The 19,794-nt window shown below is 42.2% G+C and overlaps 1 protein-coding gene across 1 annotated transcript; it reads left to right on the plus strand.

Moving 5' to 3' along the window:
• The first annotated feature begins 3,252 nt into the window (after positions 1–3,252).
• LOC142490077 (keratin, type II cytoskeletal cochleal-like) lies at positions 3,253–9,030 on the plus strand. The gene is made up of 9 exons (XM_075591870.1): positions 3,253–3,776; positions 4,689–4,897; positions 5,005–5,065; positions 5,572–5,667; positions 6,007–6,171; positions 6,421–6,546; positions 6,813–7,033; positions 7,626–7,654; positions 8,328–9,030. Exons 1-9 carry the CDS (start codon positions 3,321–3,323, stop codon positions 8,450–8,452), a joined length of 1,488 nt encoding a protein of 495 aa, XP_075447985.1. The 5' UTR covers positions 3,253–3,320; the 3' UTR covers positions 8,453–9,030.
• The last annotated feature ends 10,764 nt before the right edge of the window (positions 9,031–19,794 follow it).

Raw genomic sequence — 19,794 nt, forward strand, 5'->3', positions numbered from 1 at the left:
TCCACTCCTCTCTCCTCCACTCCTCTCCTACAATCCGCTCTCCTTCAATCCGCTCTCTTTCAATCTGCTCTCCTTCAATCCGCTCTCCTCCACTCCTCTATCCTCCACTCCTCTCTCCTCCTCTCCTCCTCTCCTCCTCTCCTCTTCTCCTCCTCTCCTCCTCTCCTCTCTCTCTCCTCCAAAGCCAGTCTTCTCCTTCTCATCATAATATGTCTCAACTCTATCTCCATCTACATCTCTGCCCTGCCATCTCTACTTCGAAGCAAGTGTGCAATTGATTGGTTTAAGTAGCTATGTGATGAATACAATATGCACAATGACAAGTGATTAGTTACATTACACAATGATCATTTATCCAGTAATTGATCCCTTAATATGATTTTTAATTTTTGAGTATTGGATATGCATTTGGGGAAATGTAGTCCATAAATATAATAGGAGGAATCTATACAATTTATGCACTGATAGAGAGAGGCCGGGGATCAAAAGGCAGAGACAATCAGAAGAGGAAGGGGCTGTCACTTAAATAATGTTTTATACATTATTATACTTTTAAATTTATATAAATAATTTATGGCCTGATTAATTTGTTTTATGGTATTTTGATTTTTTAAACACATACATGAATTATTCATATTTACACACATGTAGGATATTGTTTTAACTGCATCTTTAAAACATTTATACAGTATATCCTGCAACACAGATGAATGTTAAAATTTATGTACCCGATATCTAACCAAAAGATGAACCAGCCATATATTAACCCCTTCGAAACTTCAACGGTGACACAATAATATCAAAAATATAAAATGTGACATTTATTACAACGACTAGTTTCATAAAACACGGGATCACAAATCAAAAGCAATGCGATTCCGCTCAAATGCGTCCATGCTTAAAATATGTCAGACAGTTGCATTTTTTTTCTAAGTCCCGTCTCGCTGTTTCTCGGCAGCTTCTAACCACATTCTTGCCAACTTTTTCTGGTCAGGCGATTCTGAGAGAAATCTCAATTCTACAGCGGCGATTACCTTCGAAAAGATGTTAGTGGCCATTAGAATTATCGGTGCGCGTTTTGCGAATTTTTTTTTCGGAAAAAAATATTGACGAAAATGTTTAGGATTGACAAAATTTCGGAGCTTACAGAATAGCAGTAGGCTTTTTTGACGATAAGCTACCGATAACTGACTTATCGGACCTTTCTGCACAGGCCCCTATATCTGTACTTAATGCAATGCCCATTTCAGTCTGAAAAAAAAAAGTTTAAATTGTAGTATTTAGTTTTGAAGAGGCATGTTAGCATTTAACAAGGTGTTAACTTAATTCCCTCCCACTCCCCCCTCTCTTTCTGAATTCCGAACACTCATCCCATCTCTCACACTATCGCCCTTTCACTTTCACCCACCCCGTCTTTCTCTGACACTCTCTCTCTCACAACCCACCTCTCTCTAACATTTTCTCTCATACTCCTCCCTCCCTCTCACACACCCCTCCCTCTCTCTAACACTTTCCCTCCCTCTCACTCACACTCATTCCCCTATCTCTAAACTCATACAAGCCCCCTCTTTCTCACATCCCCTTCTCTCTTTCACTCCCTTACCTTTCTCTCACACTTCCTGCTGTCTGATACACTAACCTACTCATACTTTCCCCCTCTCTCTCTCTCTCTCTCACACACTTCTCACACTCTCCTAAACCCCCTCTCACACTTTCCTATGCTCTATCACACACCTTATCTCACCCACTTACCCTCTCTCTCTCTCTCTCTCACACAAACTTTCTTTTTAATACTCTCCTCTTCTCTCTTCCCCTTCTAAAACTATTACCCTCTCACTCTCCTTCTCACACCTCCCCTCACTCTCACACTCCCTCTTTTGCTATCATACTCTCCCCTTTTCTAGCTAACTTTCCACTCTTATACTAACTCTCCTCTCCCATTATTAAACCCATCTCTTCCACATACTCCCAGTGTCACTCTCTCTCTCTCTCTCTCTCTCTCTCTCTCTCTCTCTCTCTCCTTTTACACTCATCTGGCTTTCTAAATGACCCTCTCCCTACCACTCCCCCTCTCTCTCACTCTCCCCCCCTCCATAACACCTCCCTCTCTGAAACTTTACCCCACTCTCACACTTTCACATCACATTATACCCCCTCTCACCCTCCTTCTCACGCTCCCCCTCTCTCTTTCACTGCGCTCTCTTTCACACTTCCCCCTCTCTTACACATTTAACCTTCTCATACACACAAGCTTTTTCTCACACTCTCTCTCTCACACACACCATCTGCCTTCTCTTACATTCTCCCCCTCTCACATTCCCCCTATCTTTCACACTCCCTCCTCCTCTCTCACAATCCCAATGTGTTTCTCTCATATTTTATCCTTCTCTCTCTCTCTCTTCACCCCAATCCCTGCCTGTGGAGAGGGGTGTGCAGAGCCCTTTCATGTCTACCAAGAGGTGGGCCATCCCATGCAGATTAAAAAGAATAGTTGGGACTAACGTCTGGGTTCAGACTTCTGAGGTGGGCCCCCCTTCCCTGCCTGTCCCTGTACAGATGTCCCTGCACTCCCCCTGTCAGTGGCCCTGCTGGTGAGACAGAAGCTATTTACAATACTTGATGAAAAAGATGGTTATTGGCAGATAAAACTGGACAAAACTTCCAACACAATGGTGGTCTGAACAAATTCCACAAGTTCCCATTTGCAAAAATATCTGCAAGAGACAAATTTCAAAGAAAAAAACATGACAGCTTTGGAGATAATGAGAAAGTCGACATCATTGGGGATGACATGATCATAGCAGCTACACAAAAAGTTAGCATCACGCTATATAAAAAAAAACAAGAGCTGAATATCAAACCCAACAAAGACCAACTACAATACAAAGTGGAGAATTTAAAAACATGGGATCCCAATACTGTATGTCATCAAAATAGACGCATAATGCCAGACCATACAGAATGAATCACAGAGATGCTATCACAACAGACAAAAAAGGCGGCTAGCAATAATCATATATCTGACTCAATACAAAATAAGCAGATATTACAACACTGCTCACCAGCGTTGAACAAGCTCAACCAAGGGACTATATACTTTATTTTCTACTAAACTAGGAGAATTGAGATGTAATAATGTTAGCAATTGAAGCTTTAAAGAGGCAATTATAGGCTCTTAATATACTTCAAAGTAGCCAACACCATTAAATATGAATATAAAAGGGGTAAGTCTCTGCAAGGAACACAGCAGGACTTTCTTAAGGCTCACACCACAGTAAGCTCCAATACCGCATTGTCCTTCTGATTCTTGAAGAAGCAACATGTCTCACCAATCTCATCAATCCACACATAGCAGCTCTGGCTCTGGGCACAAGAATTTCAGCTCCTCCTCAGCTTGTTTATCATCTTTCAGCAAACACAGTGGGAGCCCATTCACTTCAAAAAAAGTATCTATGGGTCACAAAGCACAAGCTTGTTTTGCAAGCAAAAGTGTCTATAGTCATGGATCAGGGGGGCATAAGATCTCAGTTGGAAGTTGCCGACCAGTGGGAAGTGGACATGGATATGGAGGATATGGTAGTGGACATGGTTTCAGTGGATCTGGCTATGGATTTGGGGGATCATCTTGCTCTGCAGGCATCACTAATGTTACTGTGAACCAAAGTCTCCTGGCCCCACTCAATTTGGAAATTGACCCAAACATCCAGAGAATGAGGACAGATGAGAAGAATCAAATCAAGGGTCTCAATAATCAGTTTGCCTCCTTCATTGACAAGGTAAGGTAACCATGCTGAGCATCCTATATCCTGGAAAAGAGGCTATGCCATGCCCTGGCTTGAATAACCTGCATCAAACAAGATGTGGAAAACGATCACCAAATAAACATGGCATAGAAAATATATTTTTGGTCTAACAGCTTTACATTTGTTTACACTATCTAAACTTAAAAAGTTAAAATATTACTTAGATTGTAAGTTCTCTATGACAGAGATTCCCTTTCCTATTGCATAAGTTTAGTTGCACTTATTGTGTTATAAAAATGCACTTTATATTGAATTGCTTTTTTTATATACAGTAGCACTGTATATATATATACACACAGCATACAGGTATACCCCGCATTAACGTACGCAATGGGACCGGAGCATGTATGCAAAGTGAAAATGTACTTAAAGTGAAACACTCCCTTTTTTCCACTTATGCATGTACTGTACTGCAATCATCATATACATGCATAACTGATGTAAATAACACATTTGTAACAGGCTCTATAGTCTCCCCGCTTGTGCACAGCTTCGGTGCAGGTAGGGAGTTCAACTTTGCTGTTCAGGACGTTCTGACAGGCGCATGCGTGAGCTGCCGTTTGACTATTGGGCGATATGTACTTACTCACGAGTGTACTTAAAGTGAGTGTCCTTAAAGCGGGGTATGCCTGTATATTATTGTGCCATATACAATTATTCATAACATTACAAATAATTTAAACGGTCTCTTGGCATCATCATTTCCTATGGACATACAAAAAGAGCACTCCATATTTCTTTAAGATGCAACTCCAGTTTCCTCTCTTTTTACTGTGAAGGGAAAAGTACAACGTGACAACATTTTATTTTAAAAAACTGGGTATTGCAAACCCTTGTATCAATTTTAACAATGGTTTATTTATTTAACTTTTTTATTTGTCTTAGGTGCGATTCTTAGAGCAACAGAATAAAATGCTTGAGACCAAGTGGGCTTTTTTACAAGACCAAAAAACTGCTAGATCTCAAATTGAACCTCTCTTTGAAGCCTACATTAGCAGTCTCAGGAGACAGCTGGAGAATCTGGGATGTGAAAGAGCGCGTCTGGATGCAGAAAGGAGGAATATGGAGGAAGCAGTAGAAGAATTCAGAAGAAAGTATGTAAATCGGGTGACATGTTGATTCTCTAAACACTGCAAAATACCATCAAAACCATATAATAACCTACAATCACACCACTTCATAAAACTTTCTTACACAACAGATATGAAGAGGAAGTCAACCGACGCACAGCTGCAGAGAATGAATTTGTTGGGCTTAAGAGGGTAAGTGTCAAGTCATTAACTGAGCAAATGATTGTCTTTTTTTATATAGAGGTCAAAATATAACTTTGGATCTGTAATATAATTATTTCAGAACTTTAAAGCATCATTTCCTCTTGCCTGTTTTTTCTTTCTTTTTTTTTTTTTAAATGATGCAGGAGCCTTAGATTTTTGGAAAGGCAATTATGTAAGCTGCCAATTGATCCATTCTCCCATGATCGATCGGTAAAGATCTGACTGATGGACACGCAGAATGACTGCCTATTTCAAAAGAGAAAGATGTGTGGTTTCCAAAATGTTTGCTATAGCAACCCAAGGAAGTTTAATGCATTAATAGGGACTAAAAATGGCATTAAAAGAGGGTCAAAAATTTGGAATTATCTAATACTATAGAACTCATTTGTTTATTATTAAGATTTTGAACGAAATGCTGCTTTAATTTCAGAAGCATTGCATTATAAGACCTAACATTGAATGAATATACTTATCTATTTGTATCTTCCCTGTAGGAAGTTGATGCTGCTTTCATGAGCAAAGCTGAATTACAAGCAAGGGCGGACTCCCTGTCTGATGAGATCAACTTCCTGCGCGCTCTGTTTGATGCGGTATGAATATGGAGCTCCTTAATCGTCTTATTCTTTAGTTTGTTTAACAACAGACCTGGTACCACTTTCCTAAAATAAGAAATAATGATTTTATACCACATACTATGAAATGGATACTCACATTTCTTTATAAGATTAGAACTTAATTTCTAACAGCTACAACATGTAGACATTTTTTTTTTGCAATTTTATCTATTAAATTTCTTGTACAGATTTGGGGAACAAATGACAGTCGAACAATTATGTGTTTGAAAATCTATCTTTCAAAATGAAGGTACATTTTTCATACGGTATCTGTATGTCATCAGCACATATATCACTGTTTTCTCTACTTTACAGGAAATATCTCAGCTTCAAGCTCAGATCTCAGATACATCAGTCCTTGTTTCCATGGATAACAGCCGAGACCTGGATCTGGACGGTATCATTGCTGAGGTCAGATCTCAATATGAGGACGTTGCTAACAGGAGCAGAGCTGAAGCAGAGGCCATGTACCAATCAAGGGTGAGTCTATTAAAAGCAGATTCAAACTGTCTTATCTGAAGTTTCCCGTATATATAACATAGACATGCTATATAGTACTCTACTGAAATATAATATCCACATTATACTAATTGTAATACTGTATATTGTCACACTTATGAATCCTCCATAATTGTGTAAATATAAGATCATCAAGCTATTTGGTTTTAGATACAATTAGATGCTTCACACCAATGCTTCAATCTTCTCTCACATGATTTTTCTCTTCAGTACGAGGAGCTGCGCTCCACAGCAGGCAGTTATGGGGATAATCTGCGCAACACTAAACAGGAGATTGCTGAGCTCAACCGTCTGATTCAGAGACTTAAGGGAGAAATAGAGAGTGTGAAAGATCAGGTAAAATTAATACATGTGTAATATGTATTCTTACTAGATTAACAAAAATTATAACTTCCTTAATATATAACAGTTAGCATTAACTGTAAAGTATATATTACAGTACATATTTACTCTGTCTGTAATGAAGAATGGAAGTATTATAAGAGAATTTGTCTGTTTGTCCTTTTGCTAACTATGGGAAATAGTGAAAATCCTAGCACAATGTTACATTTATTAATGTATAGTGTAAGAAAGAATCTTTTATTTACTTTGTGTTTTACCAGCGCGCTAGACTAGAAGGTGCCATATCTGAGGCTGAGGAACGTGGGGAGATGGCTGTCAGAGATGCCAAGTGTAAACTGACTGAGCTGGAGGATGCTCTGCAGAAAGCTAAGCAGGACATGGCTCGCCAGCTGCGTGAATACCAGGAGCTGATGAATGTGAAGCTGGCTCTGGATATTGAGATCGCCACCTACAGGAAACTGCTGGAGGGAGAGGAGAGCAGGTGAGTGAAGATTCTGCAGCATGTAGACACACTGTCAATGTATACAGGCATACCCCGGTTTAAGGACATTCACTTTAAGTACACTCATGAGTAAGTACATAATCGCCCAATAGGCAAACGGCAGCTCGCGCATGCACCTGTCAGCACGTCCTGAACAGCAATACCGGCTCCCTACCTGTACCGAAGCTGTGCGCAAGCGGGGAGACTATAGAACCTGGTACACATGCGTTATTTACATCAGTTATGCACGTATTTAACGATTGCAGTACAGTACATGCATCGATAAGTGGAAAAAGGTAGTGCTTCACTTTAAGTACATTTTCACTTTACATACATGCTCTGGACCCATTGTGTACGTTAATGTGGGGTATGCCTGTATATGTCTTTCTATCGGAATAATTATAGAAAAAAATATACTAAATAAACAAAGAGTGCATCCAGCTCACCAGTGACTTCAATGTCATTATGTACAAGGTACACAAAACATTGAAGGAAGCGAACATACATGTTATAAATAATGCTGTGATATATGTGTAGACGTGACTTTGAAATTCTAAACCAACTTTAAAAAAATGTTCTATCTTTATTTCAGGCTGGGTGGAGAAGGTCCTGTTAGCATCTGTAAGTAAAGGAGTGATTCATTTTTGTGTTTTTATACTAATCCAACTATTTAAAACTGAAACCAAGAAAGGACTAAAGTATCACAGGCATAACAAGAATAGAGGTGTTACGGTATCTGCTAGTGGAACCACTTTGCTGGAAGATGTCTAGTTATCTATATTATTATTTTTTTCACGATTTAAACTCTTTTGTCTTTTATTAATCTCCTGTCCTTGAACAAATATTAAGCTGACATTAAGATTTAATTTCCTACATACTATTATGTACACTAACATTTTCAGTTATTGACTCTTTCTTTCAAGCTCTTTGGAAGTACGTCTACAAATGTAAGAGTATTTAATCAAATATACAAAACTAATTAATCATTTTCGGACACAGATCTGCATGCCTGGGAAGATTACACCAACCCAGACTGAATGGAGTTAAAAGGAATACAAAAGAAACACCTTACACTAAAAAGTTAATACTGTACAGTACATCCTATTTTCCTTCCTATTTTTTTAATATAAATGCCTACAATTGCTTATTGGGAAGAAAAAGAAGGACAGAACACTTCAATTTATTGATATTAATATACATGTTAAATATTAGCTCAGATGTTAGGGCTAAATCATACTTAGGTAATTCTTCCTTTAAAATGTTTCATCCCTATAAATTGATTCTGTCTTTACAGCTGTGCTTCACTCTAGTACTGGAGCATCACACTATGGTGGAAGTGGACACCACCACAAGAGCAGATGTAGCACTGGCAGTGTTTCCCAAGGAAAACATGGCTCAGGACATGGACAGTCCTGCTAAAATGGAATTCGCTAATTAATAGATTTCCCTTCATGTTAACGGCTTCTACAGGTTCCAATGCTTTTCAAAAAAACAACTATCACATTAAACCAATGCTTGCACATATAGGGTAATGCAAAAAGTACTGTGTTTACTATAAGACAAATGTATATTTTAAGCATTACATTTTGAAACATGAAACTAGTACAACTATAGACTCCTGGTTACTCTGTTTGGTACAATAGATATTATTAGGTGGTGTAACAAACAGACCGGATAGTCAGTATATTTTGATATTTGGAACTTTCAATGTGAAGAAATTAATATACAAGTTCGTCTGTCAGGGAATTCTGCATTCTTCTGATAGAATCACTGACTGATTTTCAAACCTTGGTATTGTTCATTTTTCTTTACTGTTCTCAATGAAAAATTATCAATTGGTTTTGCTTGAAAGTGTAGTACTGTACTTGCGTAAGTGGATAGAATCACGTTCCTTTATCTTAGTCTAATCACAATGGTAAAATGCAAACTCAATTTTTTAACTGCAATGTAATTTCTGTTTTTATGTCTATTCAATAAACTGCTATTTTCATGCTAAAGATTAGCACAAATGTTTCCTATTTAATTTGACATTCATTAGAAACTTTCAACATAATAATTCTGAATAATCCTACAACACAGGAAAAGTTTTGTTTTTATTTGGATATATTGTACAGTAAACTGGTTTGCTCAAAAACAAATCAAACACGACTGAGACACACACACAAAGATATTACGTTTTGCTGTGATTGGGGAATGCATCAGGAAAACCAATTATTACTTATCCAATTATTCATTTAAAAAGGTATAAGTGGCTGAATGTCTCACATCAAAGCAATGAATGATTTGTACTACTGTATGTGCAAACTGTATGACAGGGAAATCCTAAATAAGAGATTTAAATTAGTGACTGTAAGATTTTTCTATTATTTTCTGTATTTCATCATGAAAAGTTGAGTAGTTCATAGAGTGATTATATAACGTTTTTATGAACCTTTAAGTGACTTGTCAAAATTCATCCAGACACACTGTAGAAAAAAATATATTATATTAATGAATATAATATTCTTATTTAGTTAGTGTGAGAACAAACAGATGTTTCTATTATACCTCATTGAGGCCTTTAAATATGTGTAGGTGTTAATATTTAAAGGCCCTCATATCCTTCCTATCCTTAAGTGAGTCGTTCCATCTAAAGCAAATAGGAAAAGGGAGTGATTTGTTTTCAAATCTCTTGCAAAGACAATTTAGTATTTTGTCTCATAGTTGATTGTTTTGATAAAACAACATTTAATCTGAGGTATTTATTATTGTTTTAGGGATTTGATTCACTTGTATGAATCTATTATTTGTCCTTGTCTCTCCCCTACCATGTATTTTCCTTTTCTTTGTGTCTTTACCTTTTACCTCCTTACTGTCCCTTTAACTCTGTCCCTTTTATTGACTCCTCTTTTGCTACTTGATTGACTCCCTGCTATAGACTCTCATCTCTATCCATAAACACACTCAGACTACCCACTCTGGCCTTTGCACACTTTACGCTTAACCAAATTGTTGTCCCTTCCATAAATATACTCTATCAATAAACACTTTCTCCTTTCCTCTTGTAGCCCACTTTCCCTCTGACTAAAGGGACTACCGGTACTGCCATTACCTGTTTGGCTAACAGAAGGCCTGAGCCTCTGCCACTGGGAGCCTGGGGTGATATCTTGCTCATCTCGGTACATCACCTCCACCTGCGAGGGATCTCAGCATAGCGGGATAAGCCCCTCACAGGAACCCAAACAGTAAATACACACTCTGGTATATAATAGTTTTTACTGAACATATATCACAGTACCCTGTATACTATACTATAGTACACAGTATATCACACCCGATACAATACCATCAATGAGTGTTCCGAAAGTACATCGGGTGCTAGGCACCCTGATGTCCTTCTCCCAATGTCAGGGCCCACCCAAATGTGTGTATGGTAGTGCTACACTTGAACTGATAGTGCACTTTGTTGAGGTGCCTGCCGGGTACTCCTGTACCCAGTGCGGCCGACTAGCGACAGGGATCCGCTGATCCAGCGACATTGTTGTCCATGAAGGCGTCCGCCTCTGCGTAGGGTGAACTCCATTAGGAAAGTCTCACCTTTAAGATTCTCTTTGCTGGTGGTCTGTTCCCAGACTGCAGGCTGCAATTCACTGCGTGGCGTCTTCACTGATGTCTATCCTCAATACTTGCAGCTACTGGGGAAATGTCCCTGACTATGGGTTTTCCATGTAGCAACTACAAGCTATCTTGGACAGAAAGGGATAATCTGGCCTAATCTGGGTGCCACTGACACCCAGGCCCTACCTTCCCCTTCTCTGTCCTTCCCCTTATCTGTCCTGGCTCCAACTGCCGCCTCTCACTCTCAGCGTGCCAAATGTAGCAAATCCCTTCACAGTGCCTGTGAATCCTCTAACCTGTTGGTTGTCTCACCTATCATAGTCTAGCTGCCCTAAGGGATCCTGGGATATGTAGTTACCCTGCCGATTGTTTATGTAAAGGCCACCACAACGAGTGGGACAGTGTGCATACGCAACTCTCTATCGCGCATGCGTGGATAGTCACAAGATGGCGGTGCCCTGTGATAGGTGCCACCGTGGAGTCCTGGCAATGTGTCACCAGCCCGCCTCCTCAGCACTCCCGCAGCCTGCTGATGGTGTTCCCACTTGCCAGCGGGTCTACCCACTACTCCGGCAGTGCCCGTGCGTGCCCTGGCAGCCAGTGGTATCTCTCCCCCCCCCTGCAGCTGCAACAGAAGTAAGGGGGACCAAGGGGGAACCCGGCTACACTCCCATAAATATTCTCTTTTGCTTTATACAGATAAAGCATGAGTTATGTGAAATTGCCCTCAAAAGGTTTGCACCTCGCTACACTGAGCTGTAACTGAGCCGCGCAGACCTTGTTTGTGGTCAGATGGAATTATTATTTGTGTTGTTGCAGTTTAGTGTGCGTCAGGCAGATACTCTGCTACAATGCAATGAGTGCAGGTGTCTCAGGAGAAGATAAAATGTGCATGTCTCTGTTTTATGAACTTGTATAGTACTGTACATATCTACTTTTGTAGTTTCACCATTTATTAAAAAACACTGTGCATTTATGGAATCTGTGTCATAACCTTTGCGCTGTGCATGGCATGGGAGATGGCACATACTCCTTGCCACACAAGAACGGCATACAGTATGCCTACATGCTATATTGTGCCATTCAAGTTGGGACTGATAAGAGTGCACCTCTATCTGATAGCTATAAATATGTTGTTGACAAGTACAAATTCTATATACAGTAGAAACACCAAGCCAAAAAGGGTGGAAACATTCTGGACACAATTTAAGCATTATTAGTACACCTCCATGTCCCGGCAAGAGGGACCGGTGCTGGGCACTGCTCACATCATGGGTGGGTATGTTCGATCATGGCAACATTCTAAGGAGAAAGAGATTGGTCTGGACCAAGCTCTTAAATATTATTGATATAAATTTAAATATTGATTCCTGAATCAATCCCTCCAATGTGCCACCACCCGAGTACCTGCTCCAATACAATTACCAGTATGGATCATTTATGAGAGTCCAAAGGAATTGCACAAAAAAATCGGACTTCGAAGAGCAGGCACAAATCCTTAAGAATACATTTATGCAGAAAGGATGCAATAAAGAGAGGATCGAAGAGTGCCTGGACAGGGTCAGAGATCAGGGGAGACTAAACCTCTGGCAAGGGGGAAAGATCCTGAGGATTGTCTGTTTATCACAAAATATAATAAACTATCGATATCAAAAATATCATTCAGAAGCATTGGGACATTATTCTTAATGACTCAGTTTTTGGTGATAAGATTAATAAAAATCCTGCGCTTATTTTCAAACGAGCTAGAAATCTAAAAAATATCCTTGCACCCAGTCTATTGGTGAAAGACGACTGACTAGTCAAAGAACATTAGTGTTACAGAGACCTGCTCCCTGAGCATCCAGTGGTCTGCTACAAATGCGGACGCACAAAATGCCTAATATGCAAACAAATAGTTAATAAAAACAAAGAATTGAAGTCTAAAATAACAAGTGAGGTTTTCCCAATTAAAGAAGACATAAACTGCAATACCACTGTCATTGTTTTCAAACTCACAAATACGGGTTTGTTGATAATGAGAAGTTTATTGCCTGTACGCACAGCATAGAGTATGATCATACACGAAAGTTGTCCATTAGACACTCTGCCAAAAGAGTGTCCATGCAGGCTTTACAGTATAAACATTTTAGATTCATTTGTTTAACATAGGTTACTAGGCAGAATATAATGACATAACATAACAGCATTCCCTGTACACGAGGGGATAATCCTCTTCAAACCAATCAAGTTACAGGTCTTCTTATCTATCCCAGACTGACTCCATAGGTAAATTCAACTACCCTAAACTGGGTCCTTTTAGCTGATGAAAACACTTTAGTGATTGAGCAACAAGGCACAGTCTATACCCCCACCCCTCCCCCTAGAGAAACGTTCACTCTTGCATCAACACGCATATAACACACACAAAGACAAGATGGACTCCGCACACTGCTAACAATTTCCTCTCCATAGACCCCCCCCCCAGTCCTTTTCAGTAATACTAACAGTATATTAATTTCAGCAATATTACTTCATCACCACCTATGTAGTCCATATGCTGATATGCACATGTGGCCTTCAATACATAGGCTGGACTAAAAGGACCCTCAGAGAAAGATTTGTGGAGCACAGGAGAAATATTATTAAGGGTTGTTTGGGTCATGGTGTCTCTAGACACTTTCTAAATGTACATAATAAAAATCACAATGAAATCACAGTCACATTGGTACAGGATTTACTGTATAGTATGAGAGGAGATAGATTGCTCAGATTTCACAAACAGGAAACATATTGGATATTGAAACTGCAGACTTTACAACCTGGAGGGTTGAACGAAGATTTAGACCTCCTAGCATTTCAATAATTTTTATTTAAATTAGTACACGTGTACCCATCTGTATGGAAATGGACTTTGTTTTTAGTTCAAGTACATGTGATGTATGCGTTCAGCGGTTAATCTGCACTAGAGGTTTCATTAGAATATATATTCAATATTGTTGGATGGTAAGTTTTTTCCATTATAAACATTTTATATATTTAATAACAGTTTTAACAACAGTTTAATAATTTAACACATTTCCAATACATACATTTTTTTTACCCCTTCTCATATGTCTCAGCACAAGAAAATGTATTCTATATAAATGTTTTTCAAATAAATATTTTTGAATAATTTTTAGTACAGTATATTAATTTTTAGTATGATTATTTTTAACATAATAATTTTAATATGTTTTAATCACACCAAAAACAGAATAATTTAATTTAAGAAACTATCCAAATTATTTATTTATTTTTACTAGATCCATTTATAAGATCTGCCATCTACCTCTGAACATATGCAACTACAGTATATGAATCACTATTAATCCTTATAGAAGGGAGACTGGTAACAAGCAAGAAGAAACGGTAGGTCCCACAAGACCTACAGAAACTCCAAACTAGGGCACTCTTAGTAGTAGTGCTTTTTCAGCCCCTTTTCTTGAGATAGAGAGACTGTACATATCTTATGTTTTATTTGCCTGTGCACACTAGAATAATAAGTTAATACTGTCATTTAGCTCATAAATATATGTATAATTTTGACTATATACAGACATTCCTTGATATAATACATATATATGATGTATTAGTTTGTGTAATTAGTTAAATCAACAATTAATCTCATAAAATATTGAATCTCTTTCAATACATGGTTCTTATTTATATACCTTTGAGGAACAATTGTTAAAAACCCACACCCTGTGTTATATATATAATATATATATATATATATATATATATATATATATATATATATATATATATATATATATATATATATATATATATATATATACAGTGGTCGACAAATCACCAAAAAATCTACTCGCCGAACAAAAAATCTACTCGCCACCTAGTACCACACGTGTGCTGATTGGGCCAATAGGAGCTCGCCACGATGTTAAATCCACCCGCCCCGGACGTGCAAATCTATAGGTTTGTCGAACACTATATATATATATATATATAGCAAATATTCCTGTATGCTTATTTGCATGTCTTAGGCAGGTCTGCAACCCCGCCTTTCACCATTATCACCCAGCACACAGCACTTCCACTGCAGCAAGGGATTCTGGGAAATGACATGCAAACGGGCACACAGTATCACATTTTGCTTCAAAATCATTTTTAACATGGTTCCCTATAGGCTTAAGCTTGCTGCATTGTCACAGCTTTAAGCACAGCCAGGCTTAACCCTGTGTGCCCATATGCATGTCATTTCCCAGAATCCCTTGCTGCAGTGAAAGTGCTGTGTGCTGGGTGATAATGGTGAAAGGCGGGGTTGCAGATCTGCCTAAGACATGCAAATAAGTGTAGCCAGGTCCCCTCTGCACAGCCCCCCCCCCCCCCTCTCTGCCACTCACCGCGGCCGGGCGCGGGTGCGCGTGTGCGCCCTTCACAGCTGAGGGAGGGCCGAGTGGAGCATCACGGCGGTTGCTATGTGCGGCGTCGGCGATCACGAGCAGGGACTCCCGGCGGCTCCCATTGCCGGGCGCAGCCATCATAGGTTGCCTGCGCATGCGCAGTTAGCGCAGAAGTGCGGAGGCCCTCAGACAGGTCACGCATGCGCAGTGAGTAGCACGCTTACACGGAACAACCAGGAGAGGGCTCCAGACAGGGACTACAAGTCCCATGAGCCTTAGGGGACCCCACGTGATGCCAGGGAGCCAATAGGGCTGCAGCATCTCCCTGCAGGGAGATTAGATACATTTCACGGGCTTGGAGCACGTTAGGCAGTTGGCGTCAGGAGCAGCTAGGGGTAGGAGGTAGGGTGCAGGAGTCAATGACTCTCTGCACTAGGCCAGCAGCCCCCTAGGCCCCAGATAGCCCTGAGCCACCAGTAGTGTTGTGTTGTTTCAGGGACAGGCCCCAGGTTAGGGATCCTGCCCCTTATTATTATTATTCAGAAGTTAGTTAGTGACACAGCGGATGCTGCGCATCCATCAGAGGTCTGGGCTCAGACCCCTATATATATTATATGTAAAGACTATCTTCCCGGTGGCCACGCCAAGCAGTGACTGCGGCCTGCCGGCGGCAGATGGATCCCTGCCAAGGTACAGACGGTGCGGAGCTGCGGTGATATTATCCACGCCGGAATTCACCCCACGCGTAGGAGGACATCACGGCGGATCCAAACCCAGCCATATAGCGGCACCCGTGGCTGGAGCCATGGCAGGTATCGTTATAAAGTGCACCAACAGAGTACTCACACGGGACTAGTGGCTGCGCAGTCACACCCATCTATCTCACTTGAAGGGACATATTGTGTGGGGTACTGGACACGGGGTGGGATCACCCGGTGGAAGAGGGCCGCATCCTGCGAGACGCAGTAGTTAGTGTCTCCTCTAGGAAGGGACACCTGTTTATCATATGCACAATTACGTTGGCAATAGTAAAGTTATTGGTTGGTTTACATGCTGTGTGTGTGGTGATATAAATTTGTCCTGTGAGGAACCACTCCCCCTCTGGTGGGAGCCATCGCAGGTGGGGGCGCTGCACCGAGTACAAGGTCACTCATATTATTATACGTGCCCCAGGTTCCCCGTGGCGGAAGCTCAGCCCTCCTGTGAGCCCAACAGGTAAAGCACCACACCTGGTAACATTAGGTTCTCCGCACCTACACTCTATCTGCAATTGGGTGGGGGAATACCCGTTACATTTGGAGGTGCTGCTGAGATCAGACCTGGGGTGCCCTATTCCTTATCAAATTGTCCATTTTGAACTCCATCATTCCCGTGCCATCAAAGCAAGAGGTAATTGACTGGGCCTTAGCGTTCCGCGTGTCTCCAAAGCGCGTGGTTTCAGTGGCGGGATTAACAAATGATACAGATTTCTTCACCGTACGCACACAAGTAAGAAATTGTCCGGGACTGACCACTGCCCAGATGGTAGACTTTAAACTTGATGTTGACGGCCGGGGGACCACCATCCTCATGGCTACCGAATGTGACATATGCTCCGAGACTGTTCCCCATGTATTAAACCTACTCAAGCCCTCCACAGAGGACTGTCCCATGATATATCCTGACACGCAGGCTCCCAAAGAATCGTCCGCCAGTGCTGGGCCAAACATGACCCACCGGGTGACCAGTACGCCTCACGTGTAGGTCACCTCAAGGTCTCCTTCACCCCGAGCGGCTTTAGGGAAGTCAGCCTCTGGGCGGGGAGCCCACCCACCTCGTCTACTCCTGATAGACAGTCAGGCAGTTCCCCAACCATGCCTAGCGTAGGAACTGGAACTGGAACTAGTAGTCAGCCCAATAATGGAGGTCTTTCCTTGAATATGACCGCCTCTCAACTAGTAGAAGCCATAACCATCTCATCTCAAGCACAGAGCTACCGGAAACTAAAAGCCTTTTCTGGGATTCTACCGACGCCTTCAGGAGAAGAAGGGATCGAAACATGGCGGGAACATACTCTCCAAGTAATAGCGGAGTGGGCGTGCTCTGAAGCCAGCAAAAGACAGAGGTTGGTTGAGTGTCTCAGAGCCGCAGCCTCCCTACTGGTTCGGACACATCGTGAAGTGGAAGGAGAAGTTAAGGCACAGGAACTGGTGGAAATGCTCACTCAGTCCTATACATGAGAAGACGACGAGGATGAGCTGATGGCCCAGTTCAAAGCTCTTCGCCAAAAAGAAGGAGAGGATTTGTCTGCCTTTGTCCGCAAACTACAGCTGTTGCTGGGGAACCTCCTGTCCAAAAACATAATTTCAGTCGCCGAAGTGGACCGGTACCGACTCAAACAGCTACTAAAGGGATCGTTGCCTAGTAACTCCATAGCTATAATGATGCGGGCCGCCCCGATTGCTGCTGTACCACCCAGCAACATGGAATTGTTGCGTCACATCAGAGGACATGAGGTGCAGCTACATTATCATGACTCCAAAAAGACCAAGGGTGACACCTCTGTCCCCTCCACCCCAAAGGGAAGAAATCTTCCAACCAGGAGGAGGAGGTGACTCACAAATCACCTGCCGGGAAGGGCCGTACCTCTGAGAGATCATCTTCCACGTACAAGGGTCATCCTGGACGCCGCAAAGTAGTTTGCTATAACTGCGGGAAGAAGGGCCACTTCTCCAGCGATTGTCCGGAGAGTGAGGATCCTTCAGAGGAAAAACCTCCCGATAGAGGAAATTCAGCCCGGTCAATGGTCGGCCACGTACAAATGGTAGAGTCTGACCCAGAAACCCCTACTGGAACCGAAGATGCTCCTTCTGACTCCGGCCCCAGTGATGACGCCTTACCAAGGGAAGCTTACAGTCAAGTAGGCCCCTCGGCCATCGTGCCTGTTGTACTGGAAGCTATCTATTCATCTGCCCATCTGGACACTGGATCCCAAGTGACCATTATATACCACAAGTTCTATGACCAGCACCTTTGACACTGCCCCCTGAGGTCGGCCAAACATATGAAGGTTAGGGTGTTAAGTAATGAAGACTACCCCATCGATGGGATTGTAAGGGTTCAACTGGAAATACTCCAACTGAACACCGGCAAGAAATACCCCATGCATGTAGCGGCAATGGTATGCCTGGAGCCCCAAGACCAGTGCAAGTATCCGATCATCTTGGGAACCAATACTGATATAGTACAAGCTGTATTCAGAGCATACCTGAAAGAGACCAACGAGTTGCCGCTGGCCAATTCGCTCCTAGATCCCATCCTACGAGAGGAGTGCAACCGGGTATATGCCTTGGAGCGTCACGGGGATCTCTACAATCGTCAACGTGGACTGACGACCATATTACCAGAGGGAGTGCAACGAATGGCTGTCTGGTGCTGTTATCCGAGCGAGATGAGAACGATCAGCTTTTCTCTCTGGAGAGTACCCCTGAGGAAGAAGTTCAGAGAGGGTATAGGGTACTACCCGAAGTGAGGGAGTGGACGACTAAAATCCCTCTACGAACCTACGTATATGTGCAGAACATCTCCCCATTCCCGATGGAACTTGATGCCGGACAGAGTCTGGGTTGCATATATCCGGTCAGCCCTGTGGAAACAACGCCCCAGGTGAATGCGGCGGCAGCGAGTGAGCGGTTAGTCGATCTGGACTTCAACTTCGGCGAGTCGACATTGCCCACTGAGTGGAAAGAGTGGCTGACAACCCAGTTGAATAAACGACGGACTATGTTCTCCACGAGTGAGATGGATGTGGGGTGCAGTCGCAGCGCTCAACATGCCATTAGACTGAGTGATGCCACTCCGTTCCGTGAACACTCTCGTCGCATCGCCCTAGGGATGTGGACGATGTGAGGAACGTCTTGCAAGAAATGGAGACCGCTGGGATTTTGACGGAGTCTCAGAGCCCTTTCGCCTCTCCCATAGTTGTGGTGAGGAAAAAGAACGGATCCGTACGACTGTGTGTCGACTATCGAACCCTGAACAATTGTACGATACCGGACCAGTACAACCTTCCTCGCATTGAAGAGATCCTGAATGCTCTGAACGGAAGCCAATGGTTCAGCGTGCTCGATCTACGATCTGGGTACTATCAGGTACCCATGAATGCAGAGGATCAGGAGAAAATAGCCTTCATCTGCCCCCTGGGTTTCTACCAATTTACACGTATGCCCCAAGGTATATGTGGGGCCCCTGCTACCTTCCAAAAACTGATGGAGAAGACTATCGGGGACATGAACCCTCGGGAGTGTCTCGTCTACCTGGATGACATCATTGTCTTCGAAAGGACCCTGGAAGAGCACGAAGAGAGACTTCTTAAAGTGATAGACCGTCTTGGGAAAGAAGGACTGAAATTGTCCCTCGACAAGTGTCGGTTTTGTCACACCTCGGTGACCTACGTGGGACACATCGTGTCTGCTCAAGGAATCGCCACCGACCCAGCCAAAGTAGAAGCGGTCGTGAACTGGCCGCGTCCCGAGAATGTCGCGGAACTACGATCCTTCCTGGGGTTCTGTGGGTATTACCGTCGCTTCGTGGAAGGGTACTCTAGTCGAGCTGAACCCCTGAACAATCTGTTGAAAATATACCCCGAAGATACAGGAAGGAAGGCCACATCGGCCCATCAACCGTTTGGCGATAAATGGATGCCTGAGTCTGAACAGGCCTTCCTGAAGTTGAAGAAAAGCCTGACCGAAGCGCCAGTGCTTGCGTATGCTGATCCCGAACAACCATACGTTCTGC

The sequence above is a fragment of the Ascaphus truei genome, chromosome 3 (assembly GCF_040206685.1).
Source record: "Ascaphus truei isolate aAscTru1 chromosome 3, aAscTru1.hap1, whole genome shotgun sequence".
In the NCBI taxonomy this organism is placed as follows: Eukaryota; Metazoa; Chordata; class Amphibia; order Anura; family Ascaphidae; genus Ascaphus; species Ascaphus truei.

Bases quoted from the DNA above. Each gene is read 5' to 3' on its own strand.
- LOC142490077 (XM_075591870.1), top strand. From the start codon at position 3,321: ATGTCTCACCAATCTCATCAATCCACACATAGCAGCTCTGGCTCTGGG. The intron at 4,898-5,004 runs GTATGTAAATCG...CTTACACAACAG, and splicing joins GTAGAAGAATTCAGAAGAAA to ATATGAAGAGGAAGTCAACC. The intron at 5,668-6,006 runs GTATGAATATGG...TCTACTTTACAG, and splicing joins TGCGCGCTCTGTTTGATGCG to GAAATATCTCAGCTTCAAGC.